Here is a 12597-nt window from a genome sequence, read left to right on the forward strand (position 1 = left end):
CGGCGCTTTAATGACCTACATTTCGAGTTTTGGACTATCACGCTTCGCGCAAATGTGCACCATCCATCCATTGACAAGTCTATAAAAAAACCATAAAAAAAAAAAGAATAAGAGGCAAGTGTACAAAAGTGTACAAAACCCGATATCCATTCATAATAACCGAAGTATAAACACAAAAGTGGTTTCTTCGAATAATGCCACTGGCCTGGCAGTCGAAAAAGGACGAAAACGTGAAATAAATCTCGCCTATTCGTGTATTCTCAATGATCATCATGTACGAGAATTTGTCGATACCAACGGCATTTCCCGCTCGTCACATATCACGGCACATATGTACCGAAATGTATGCACAAATGCAAACGACGGCAGGCCTTTTGATCGATGCGAGTTCCATGACCGGCGATAGCGAGCTTTCAGTAAGTGTGGACGACACACAATACTCCCAACGAGAACACGTGACGGACCGATTAACTTAAACCGATTGCAGAAGTGGGCGACACGTTCATTGGATACGTTACCGCGTTGATGTTTCTCCACGGAAAATCGCACTTAATTTTATTGAGAATTTTACTATAAATTTTATATAACTGATTATTATTCCAGAAACTTGAATTCTATCGAGTCCATCGAGTAGTGAGCGTTAAATTTTGTATGCTGCGAGCTGGAAGCTTTATAAGAACAAAGTCAGCTGATCGCGAGGGCCAAGGGGGTTCCTTCAATTTTGAAGGTAGATGCATAACGCGCGATTATACACCGCAACCGCGGAAGTGCCGTCGCGACTTGTGTACTTACCAAATTCTCACGGGATACCGTATTCTATCGCGCATTGGATATGTACGCGTCCTCTACATGTATCAGCCCGTGCCATTCCGAAAGAATAAATCCTACGAGCCGATATCGACAGCGACAGAGCGCAATGCCGATAAAAGGGGGAGAAAAAAAAAAACTATCGCCGGGCTTTCGAATTTCCGAAAAGAGCGTACAGGAAGAAGGAAAATATTTGCACAAATACGTTTTCTTGCATCCATAGAAAAACGCTTGCAAAATAAGTTTATTTCTATCGTTCTTTACTAAAATTTATCCGTATATTCACGAAATGCGAGATGCAAAAATTCCTCGAAACGCGAAAACATCGAATAATATGCGACAAGAATATCAAAACGGTGATTATCGATTTGCTCGTGCACGTAACGATACGAAAGCCGAGCGCGGCTAAGTAGTTCTTCTGCAGTTATGTCAAAAAAAAAAGTAGTTCAAAACAAAATTAGTAGTAAAACGTTTGTCGATTAATTCCTAGAAAATACGTAAGGCCAATGCACTAATTTTCAGCTGGACGTAAGTATCGCAAACGTGAGTTTAATTGAAATAGGGGGATAATCCCTTTTCTTTTTAATAAAGTATATCCAAGTTATTTATGATTAGCGCATCTTTTGGGTAAACTGGTATTGGAGTTAATCTCGAAGATATATATCTTATTATCCGATTGAAATCGTTGAGACGACGCGGGCAGCGACGCGAGTCATTAAAGCCGGATCGATCGACACGTTTACAGGATTAGAATGACAATGGAAAAAACTCACGTTCTCTTCGACGGTCTTCTTGATTTTCACGCTGGCCTCCACCACGGTCTTCCCAGCCTTGTTCACGGCGCTGTACAAGAACCCGCCGAGACTCTTCGCACCTGCCAGTGCCTTCGTGGAAACTGGTGGCAGAACGGGAAAAGTAAAATGAGAATGAATGTAACGTTCGTGAGAGAGAGAAAACTATATCTTTTTCCGCGGTTAACTCAACGTTAAAATAATGCCGTTGAAGTAGGGCACAGCTATTACGTAAAAGTAGGCATATAGTCCCCATATATCCCATTTGCTATTTTTTTAAGTAAAAAAATTGCAATTTCATATTCTCATCCTTCAAAAAAAGTTATAAAATTTTTCATCCTTGAAATTATTGTTTCATCTTTGAAAAATTAAATAGAAATATATTGTTATCTGATTTAATCGTGTCAAATGTTTCCGCTACTTATTCAAGAATATGAAAAAAAATAAAAGGCTAATAATAATTAACACGTTTTAAATGACGTAAATCCATATCCATATCGTTTCTTAAAAATCTTTTAAATTTTTATGATTTCTATAATTATTTTATTTATACATGTCTTCATTTATACATACAGTTATTTTATATATCATTAAAGATATTGTTTAGAAACCTAAAAAAATGTTAAATAATAAAACAAATAAATAATTCTTGTATGCCGTTTAAGAATTAATATCAAATGTCAGAATTTAATAGGAAAAATGTTACCAAGTAGAAATTTAAGAAAAATTCTAAATCACAGATACCAGATCGTGCAAGTAGCATCAATGGCTTGCTCCAACCTGGATACGTCAGGTAGATTTCTCACGAGACTCTTTCGGCAAGAATTCCAACTTCGCCATTTATCACAACCAGATGAGAAAAAGAAATGGACATACGGCGATAGCGATAGCAGCAACCGGTACAAATCACTTTTCCGAAGCAAGACGTAGAGCATTTACGAAATGTCTGACGTTAAATGTAATGCAAACTTATCACAATATGTAACTTTCACTGTGTTTCGCCAGATGTTCTCGATGTGCAACGTAAATTTGTTACAATGTGACATGGAGAAGCGAGAGAAATCTGGTTTGCAAAATCCGTACATTTATCTTTCGTAATTCAACATTGCAAATTTTATCAAACATCGCCTTTAAGACTCAGATAAGATATGATTAAATATAAGTTTCAAAAATGTACACGCATGTATACGGTCTTAATAAAATAATGCGACAAAGATATTTTTGCTTTTCTCCTCAGATTCCCGATTTAGGAAAATCGCGTGGCACGCAAGTTATATATTAAGTTAAAAAAAAAAAAAAAAAAAAAAAAAAAAAACGGACAATTCACTTTTCTTGTACATTTATCCCATTTTACGCTTAGTACACGGGAAGCGGTAGAATATTAACTAAGCGGACCGTACATCTCGCCATTCAAGAAACAAAAAATAAAATAATTCACGAGAGAAACGGTGCTACATCATACACGATATACTGGCGAGACACATGCGGCGCGATATATACTTTATCGTCTAAACCGCGCCTCATAAAACAGAATAGCGTTATTAGCCGTTTTGTCGTTTAACGCATCAACGGTAAGTTACACTGACATTTACACTTTCAATAAAATAGAAAACGATTCACCTCTTCTTATAGCTTTAATGACTCGTGAAAAAGGTCGACTGGTCTTGGTCTTCGGTCGCGGCGCTTCAAACTGCCATGCCATAGAGTACCTCACCGTACGTACCAACATATCAACGTGATTCTCTCGTAAACCTAGAGCACTTTAGAGATAGCTTCGCGGAAGAGTATAATGACGCAAACGCATTTTTCCGTTGAGCTGATCCGTTGAGAAATTCTATTCGGGACGGCCATTACAGGTCAGCTTTTAATCTCGAATTTAATTTTCGCACGCTCAATGTAATTTCAATTATAAAAATCTCTAACAGATGATAGAACGGATGATACGGATGAGTATTGCTCTCTAAAAATAATAATAATGAGATCATAAAGACATAATATAATAAAATCATAAAATAATATCATAAAAATTACTTTTTTTTTTTTAACACATGAAAGCGCGATATTTTTCCGAAAAGAAATAATAAAGGTTAATAAAGGATTTTGACGAGAAAACTCATAGACAATCATCGAATGAGATCAATCGTATACAGCAGGCCGCTGTATGTAAGCCATAGAGACGAAACTAGAATGCTTATTTAAGTCGCGCAGCTTTATAAAATGGGAGACACGTATTTTTTTTATGTATCTCGCAGCAGCTACGCTATATCGCGACAACGCTGTGATATTGCGATAAAATGACACCAACGCTTTTGCAGGATATTTGGATCATTTGCACGTTTGAGGAAATCTAACGAAAGCGCATCTTTAGCGCGCACAGACAAGAAATATGCGAGGGTTGCCTCTATAACTTAGTTGCCTTCGTAAGCCAAAAGCGATTTAATCAACCGGATTGAAGTACTTCAATTCGCGCAGCCTCATTCCTGTCTATCTCCATCCGATTCGCTGCGAACAGGCGGCCATTAAAGGGAACGAATCAACGTAAAATACACGTGATCCCGTATATATATATATATATATATAGTACAACGCTTAACAGCTTCCAGCTTGCAAAATGCAGACGCATCGGATAATTGGCCCTGGAGCCTTGCAGCCCAGATTATACGGCGGAGGCTTAACTCCCGCAGAGCTATCTGAGAATCACTAAACAACTGCCAAGTGTCGTAATCGTCCTTGTTACCAAGATAATTTGTTATATCTACGGATTATACTCGTCGCAGAGAATGCATCGAACATAGAGGTTACGAAATATTAGGCAATTTTTCGGCCCGAGTTTGAAGATCTTGATGCAGGCAAAAATAATATTGATTGTAGGAAAAAAGGATCGTGCAACACTACAAATATAATAAAAACAAGACTGATATTTTTCTAGAATTTTCCAATGTTCTTGAAGATTATAAATGTAACAAAGAATGGTTTTCTTCACGAAAATATATGTAAGAATTAGAAGTGTCTAAAGAGAAGTCTCTCGAAAATCGGTTGACTAGCAAAATACGTTGTGATCAAAATTCCGTAATACTGATGTACTTGTTCATTAACGAGATCTACTCCGTTTTAATTTCACGAATGAAACAGAACGAATTTCCACAGAGACGAGAAAATTCGACGTCGCTGCCGGCCGGCGGAAAGTTGCGAAAAAGTTCGACGGCAATGTCACTTGGTAAACTTTCACGTGACAGAACTCCGTATAGACGTGATGAGAAATCTCGTGCTATACGTCACCGGTATGAACACATCTCACTTAAGCGATGTCACGAAGAAGACTAGGAAACACGCGTGGAAAATGTCGTTTGACTTTGCCGATTCTACGGTAACTCGTGTGCGACTGAAGTACGTGGAATGCCTTGATAAGATAATGATATATTTTCGACATATTGATAAAGAGTTATCATGCTATCGTTAAATATAAGACAATCGACATCAACACTTGCCTTTTCTTTTACCGATGCAAAATGGCAAAATTTTTTTATATTTCCACTTAGAATATCTCAAAATAAGATCAATTTGGAGCTTAGAATGTTCATGTAGCGTCTAATTTTTTTGTTAATGCTAAATTTGAGAATCTTAAGAATCATCTTGAAAATTGCTCTCTAGAGGAGAGATCTCAGAAACTCTTAAAACTAACTATTTCACTAAACCAAGTACACGTAAAACGTGAAAAGAAAATACACGTATATTAAAAAAAAAAGAATTAAAATATAATTCATATTTGGTCACTTTCTATAATTCCCGTTTTATATTATATAATTCACATACAGAAAGATCACATACATAGCGATATTCTATGGGACTCCTTTGTGATATTAATGGCACAATCCTTATGTCAGTCTCTTGTCCGGTATGTTCCGGGTTGATGACGTCGATAATTGTGTAATATGTCGGAAGGATAGTGGTGACTAAGAACAATCATAAAGGAAGCGCACTATGTAACCGATAGTGCTCCTTCGACCCATTAATGACACAGTTTTGCTATGCGATATATAATGCGAGACCAACAATGCCACGCACATACATGCGCACACAGCTATCGAATAAAGACACACACACACACACACACACACACACACACACACACACACACACACACAAATATATATATATATGTATGTATACACATACCTTTTATTACCTTGTAATATATATACCTATAACGATGTACAAGCGATGAACAAGGATAGAGAAATACGTGCAATAACATTTGTCAAATATATATCTAGTGGCGTGTATTAAATCATCAAAGCTTGTTGTAACAATATTCGTGAAATTGCAGAAGCATCGAGGCGATAAGCACATTCGCTTGCTGACAAAACGGTAATAGAGAGCAATTCGCGGAATTAACCACTACAGTCGAGACTTTCGAATTATATGATCTACCGAGTGAAGCTTAATTAAAATTTGAGCTTGCTTTTCCAGCTATTGCGTCTACGTCAGATGTTCCCCAAGAGAAAATTGATGTCGAATATGTCGAATATATCCACTTTTCGTTTTTTACACTCCTTCATTTCGAGGAAGAAGCCTGAGAGAAGAAAATTCGAAGAAGAATAAAATTCCACCGTGTCAAGCAAATATTTTCACGTGCAATCTTGCTGAAAAAAAAAAAAAAAAAAAAACGTAAAAAATCCACTCGTTATTTCGTGTCGAGCCAAGCGATGCCCGCGATTCCCCGGAAGAGCTACCGCAATGACAGCACTGAGAACAATAAGAGAAGTGAAAAGTCGCGCGTGCAACTTTTTGTTCCGGCGAAACAATTTAATAGATAAACCAGCAAGGTCGTATCAATGCTAAAAATAGGACTTCGCGTTTGTCTTTCGTCGATTTGTCGCCGGTTAAATCTCTGCTAGGGGCTGGTGCAAAAGTATCTGTGGCGTCGCTGTGAAAAATGAGCAAAGCGCGAGAGTAATAGGAGAATACGTATATTCGCCGTTCTCCAGCAACGGCATCGTAAATGGGAAGAGTTCGGCGTGGCATCTCCGGGGATCAGAGAACCGGCAGCGAGTCGCAATGATTCTCGCGTTTCAATTACTACGGGCATCCCTTCCGTCTGAAATCCGACGAATCTCCGCATTGGAGGAAGTGCGTTTGCCAGAGTTCCGAGTCGATGACCCCGCTGCTCCAGGCAGATCAAGCGAGCTGTGAAACTTCAATGGTCCGAGAGCGGGTTAATTACACTCGGGTCACTCGTGTCTCGTTAGAAAGAGTGGTACTATATAACTGCCACGAACACGATATTATCGTTAATTAGGCTTGAACGAGCGTGATTATTAGCCCTTCGCGAATATCAAGTTTCATGTAGAACACAACACTTCTATAGATTTTGTGCAATCTAATTCATAAAAATAAATTTATTCACGATGCAGTCATGAATTATCGTGAAGCATTTACTTGCACAAAATAAGAAGTATATTCGTATTGATACTAATAAATATAAATTTTTATAACAAATTTAGCACAAATTTTGATTTAAAAATTAATTTAAATAAATATTTAAATGCTTCGGTACGTCTTCGAATTCTCTTAATATCAATCAGTTGAGTCGATCAGAGTTGATGATTTAGACAAAATGCAAATAAAGTACTTTGAAATCGCTTCAAATCTCGTAGAAACAAAAAAATAAATTCTCTACTTCTGGGCTTTTGTTAAAATAATTTTGATGATTAGTGATATCTCGAAGTGGATTCTTAAGTAATCGATATCATGGATGAAATATTTTAAGACCTCACATATCCGAGAGTTTCTCTATCATCGTAATACTTAATTACACATTAAATTTGATTGGCACGGCAATAATCGCATAGCATCTCAGTTTAATTTTCTAGAACCCATTTGATGTCTTTCCTGGGACCTAAGAATGCCCTGTTACGGGAGAGGATCGATGCGAGCTCTAGCCTAGTTAAAAAGTCATGAATTCTCTCATGAGAGAAAGAAAGCTCTTTCCTCTTTTAAACGAACAAATGGCCTACTTAACGCCAATGAACAAAATGGAAATTGCAATAATAAACATAACTAAATTATTGCCACTAGATAATTACAAGATAAGCAGATCAAATTAGATACAAATAAAATCATTGCTAAAATCTTATAAACATTGCACCTCATTATAGCCCCTTGAAATGAAGCAAAATGAAGCAAACAAAGTTTGCAACTTGTTTATTTTTTTAGTGTAAAAATATATCATTTCATTTAATAAGCGTAGGAAAGAAATGTAGAATATTTTAATAAATAAAATACAAATCCCGGAACAATACAAAGTTTCCTGCAAATAAAATATTAACAAACAATTATAATAAAACCCTGTAGAAAATAACGATTGACGACGGTACGAAGAAAATATTATAACTAGAAAGCCATTTCACTGCGCAATATACAATTGCCTCTCAATCTAAAATACGATTGAGAGAGAAATAAAAGATACGCTTGTAATACACATTCAAATGCTATAAAGCGTTTCACGTTTGCTTCCTTGAGATTCTTAAAGTTACGTCAGATGTGGATTTTCCTTACGACTTAGTTGATGTGATCAAGCTAAAATTTATAGGAAAATAAAAGAAAAATGTACAAGATGTGTAATATCGACTAAATATTTTCCTTTACAAGTAAAATATTTGTACTTTAATTGATATAAGCTTTACGAATATAATATTTTATTGCTCGTTAGATATGTTATAATAATATGAGCAAATTGAATCCTGCGTTGTTCATATTTCAGATTTTAACCGAAACAATGGGGAGGAACTTTGCTTTCAAAAACTCTACAAAGAGATCGGATCTACCTTCGAAACCGTATTGAAGAAATACATCAGAAACACATCTAACAATCGAAGGAAAGAACGTGGGCGAAGAAGGTCGACAGTGCTCGGAATACTCTTCAAATATTCCATATATCAAAATTCTACAATGAAATGTCACTGCTCAAAAAGACCCAGTCTACACGTGCATCTCTTACAAAAAGTTTATAAAAAAGTTAAGTCTAAAATCTCTGCTTCTTTTGTTTCCGATTGTATGTTGAAATCGAAATTTCATTTAAGATATGTACACACACACACACACACACACACACGCGCGCGCGCGCATATTGTTGACAGAAAGATATCTCAACTAAAATTGGCTCGACCAAGTTATCCCGAAATCTGACGAGCGAAAAAACAAATCAACGAAGAGGAAATAGAGAAGTGGGCTCATCGAGCTGCGGTTATGTCGTAGTCGCTGATTTTCCGAGGGAAGGAAAAGTCGGTCGGGGAAGCGTATTGATCGGCGAAGATGGGGTCCAACCCCTCGACGACGCGAAGGACGGCTACTTGCTGACTGGATCTAGTTATACTCGAGATTTGGACTGCGAGAATGTTTCGGCGATCGTTCTCTCACCCACTCGTGACACACTACTCCCACACATCATCGGCGACGACAGGGCAAAATGATGAATGACACATAGTTCGGACGTTTTTAACGATTTCGATTCTCTTTTACAGCGATTTGTTCAGGACAGACAGAGGCCAATGCTGTGTTGGATGTCTGGTCCGCCTCGGGCCAAGGACACACGCGCAACGTCCGCTCTCTTTTACCCGTTTGTGCAAATCATCCCCCTTCCCAGGTTGCCATTTTCCCATACATCCCACCCCCGCCCTCTATTTTTCTCTTATTCGCGAAATCTCCCATCCCCATCTTTCTTTAATCCTCGCTGAATTAATCTGCATAGTGCAATTAGCGTTCCTTTCACTCGGAACACACGCGATGCGTTCTTTCGCTTTGAAATTTATGCGTAACGAACAAGCGGTAGAATTAGTAAAAGGGTCGATTGTGTTAAATCTTCAAATATTAGCGTTTTAAAGCCGTGACGCCTTTTCCCCGTCACGGTTTTAAAAATGAGCGCGATTATATAATCATTTATCTTGCTAATGTAAATCATAAGAGAGAAATATTATATCGGAGTTATGCGATATTTTTCGCTTTTAACAGCGTTTAATCTTACTTGGATATATATACAGACAGCTCATTTGATATAACGGTAAATGTCTATATACGTATGTATATTCAGGCCAAGGACAAGTCCGCCCAGATCGTGTCTTTTTCATCTCTCATTCTCTCTCTATTTGGTTAATCTCCGCTCGATTCATGCTGGAATACTGGATAAAGAAATATTTCGCAAGTCGCGAGATTGAAAGAAGAAAATCGGCAAAATTAAGGATAGCGAGTCCGTTTATAGATCCGTTTATTATGCACCGTGAGACTTGAATTTTCTCGATTTATATCTCCTACGCCTCTTAGGCAGACGATGCGGAAATTGCACTTTTGTTCGGTGATTGCTCATTCACAGAGAGGAGTTTTCACGACAGAACAACGATCATCCATACAGCAGATCATCTTGTACTGCAATAAAACGCTCGTATATTAAGCAATTAAATAAAAAAAAAACACTATTCTAAGTAAAAACACTATTCTAAGTAAAAACACTATTCAAAATTTAAATACACTTCTATCTATTAAAAATAAAAAAATCATAAAACAAGCTTAATTTAATCATTTCTCAAAAATTTGTTAACATTAAAAACATCTCTTCAAATTTTGACAATGATGTTCTTTAAATCTAACTGCTGTAATTTACACGTGCAATTATTTATGTTGTACATCAACTTTATATGAATATTTTACATCCAATTACATCACGATTACTATGTCAGTTCGCGTGTGCGAATTCTGCACGGAGAAGTGCAGATTTCATGGGCCGATGCTTCCATTCGATCAATAGAAACCGCACAATGTGTCATGTATCCCGTTTGCGCGAAACCAACGCTTCTCCAATTCCACACGATGGATTCAATCGATTAATAAAAGCAGAGGTATCTTCCAATTGTTACTTGCGTAATATGAGCTTTTTAAATGAATTCGTTCGTGAATGTTGCAAGTACCCGCGCATTTACGTAGAACGTGCTTGCATACCTGGAAACGTGGAAATATTCATATAGACCGTCTCGCGGCTTCAACGTTCATCAAATATTCCATCTCGGGCCGACCTCGGGGGGAAGGGAGGACGGGGGAAGAAGGGCGCATTTTCATGGTGATCAAATAAAACGATCTATTCTGCCATAATGGTTCCAACCCCGTCCGAGTTTTCGCACGGTGAGAAAGAACAGAAAAGAAAGAATAGATACCGTTCAAGAGGGAAAATTCTCTTGAACGATGGCACTTAACCATTTGCCTTTGCAACTTGCTCTTTGTCCGTAAGACCGGTCGGCAAAATACTGATGAAAGCACGATTTCCGATAATACCATTGTAAACGCTTCATCACGCTGTACGCCGAATGAGAGCCGAGTCAGATCAGCAAAGTGACTCTCTCATTGAGTTTCGTCCGCGGAAGAGATGCAACAACGAAAAATATTGTTATTACGAGCAACAGACACTTAAAAAAGACACTCGACAGAAAATATAAAAATTATATAATAACAAAGACGACGAGAGGAGACGGTTCGCTACGGTCAATATTTGAGGAATATAAAGATAACTCCCGAAAGGGGATCGAAATAACATTCTTTCCTATTCCTATATTTGCGTTATGGCTGCAAGCAAGCAAAATATCTAAAATAAATGAACATTGTGCACAAAACAAAATATCGTTTTTTTTTTTTATTAAAAATTAAAAAAAGAAAGAAGAAGAAAAAACTTAAAGCAACTGTTTTTTTTTTCTCAAAATCAAATAGTATATATTTTCAATAATTCTAAATTGAATATTATCAAAAATTAAAATTTCTTATAGAAATTATCCGAGAATTTGAAATACATCAAGAAGTACATAAATCGATATTATGTTTTAAACTATAAACTCTTATTCTTAAGTTAATATATAAAAATTTAATCAAAGAAATTATTGGGAATAAAGAGAGGAAGTAAACAATTCCAAAACAATTTCTTATAACTTCAAAGATTAATGTGAACCTTGGATTATTTACAAAAGGATGCTACATATATGTGTGTATATATATATATATATATATATATATATATATATATATATATATATTACTACGGGACTACTCCCAGACGAAAGAGAAAAACACTTTTCCCAAAGAGAAATCGTGCGAAAGGTACGTATAATTTCGAAGTGATATTATATCTCTGACGGACTCATGTGCAAAAAGGTTCACGAGATAAAGGCCGTATGAATAATACAAAGGCAATTTCCGGGAGAGGAGATACACCACGGTATCACACGTGCGTGTAAGCGCAGATAATCGCTCAGGGCAGAAATCGAATTTTCTGTGGGCACATAGGACAATTTAGTAACGTGCGTAATCAAAGGGCCGAGGCAAATTAACGAGCAATTGTGCAACCTGATGCAAACGTAGGCTAAAGTAAAGAGTTTTTAATTTATTAATTCATCTCGCACGCGTACACGTAGATTGCGTATATGAGATATAAATAGCATAGATATATTAATACGATAGACAAACATTCCCTCCAAGATATTATTAGAATTCCATTACGTTTGTTACAATCTCTTACAAACAACATCCCTCTCTTAAAATATTTGAATAATTAAATTTTCTGAAATGAAGATTGAAACTTATTCTCGGTGTCGGAGATTCAAAGAGCAAAGTAGTATTTAAATAAAATGTAAAATGTAGCAAAATAAATATATGTCGTTTAAACAATCGTTCTCCGACTTGAATTTGCATAGAACAAATGCGAGTACTGAAAAAAATGTTCTTCAAGAATCGCTGCTTTCGCAGTTTTGCTCTGACAAATTCTCAGAAATGCACCGTGCCCAAAAGCCCACTTATGAAAGAGTAGTTCCTTGATTCGAATAAATAAAAATACATCTCACGAGCGAGGCAAAAGAGCTGCATGCGGCGTGGTGACATGTTGAAAATATTCCCTGTTCCCGCAAACTTCGCGCAGTTTCCTTTTTCTAGACCTTTTTCTAGATATAACATGCGTTACTTCATTTTT

General features: G+C 36.8%; 1 protein-coding gene and 1 long non-coding RNA gene across 3 annotated transcripts in view; one reads left to right on the top strand and one right to left on the bottom strand.

The window, feature by feature from the left end:
* Positions 1-12597, bottom strand: part of Sap47 (Synapse-associated protein 47kD) — a 63826-nt gene that overhangs the window by 44846 nt on the left and 6383 nt on the right. For both annotated transcript variants that reach the window (XM_011648025.2, XM_011648026.2), the window contains exon 4: positions 1581-1702. In XM_011648025.2, coding sequence (XP_011646327.2) covers positions 1581-1702 — 122 coding nt within the window. The remainder of the gene's footprint in view (positions 1-1580; positions 1703-12597) is intronic.
* LOC105432979 (uncharacterized) lies at positions 1697-2876 on the top strand. The gene is made up of 2 exons (XR_968458.2): positions 1697-1835; positions 2339-2876. It is a non-coding gene; the product is annotated as an uncharacterized LOC105432979 (long non-coding RNA).

The sequence above is a fragment of the Pogonomyrmex barbatus genome, unplaced genomic scaffold (assembly GCF_055798465.1).
Source record: "Pogonomyrmex barbatus isolate J1 unplaced genomic scaffold, ASM5579846v1 scaffold4, whole genome shotgun sequence".
Lineage (NCBI taxonomy): Eukaryota > Metazoa > Arthropoda > Insecta > Hymenoptera > Formicidae > Pogonomyrmex > Pogonomyrmex barbatus.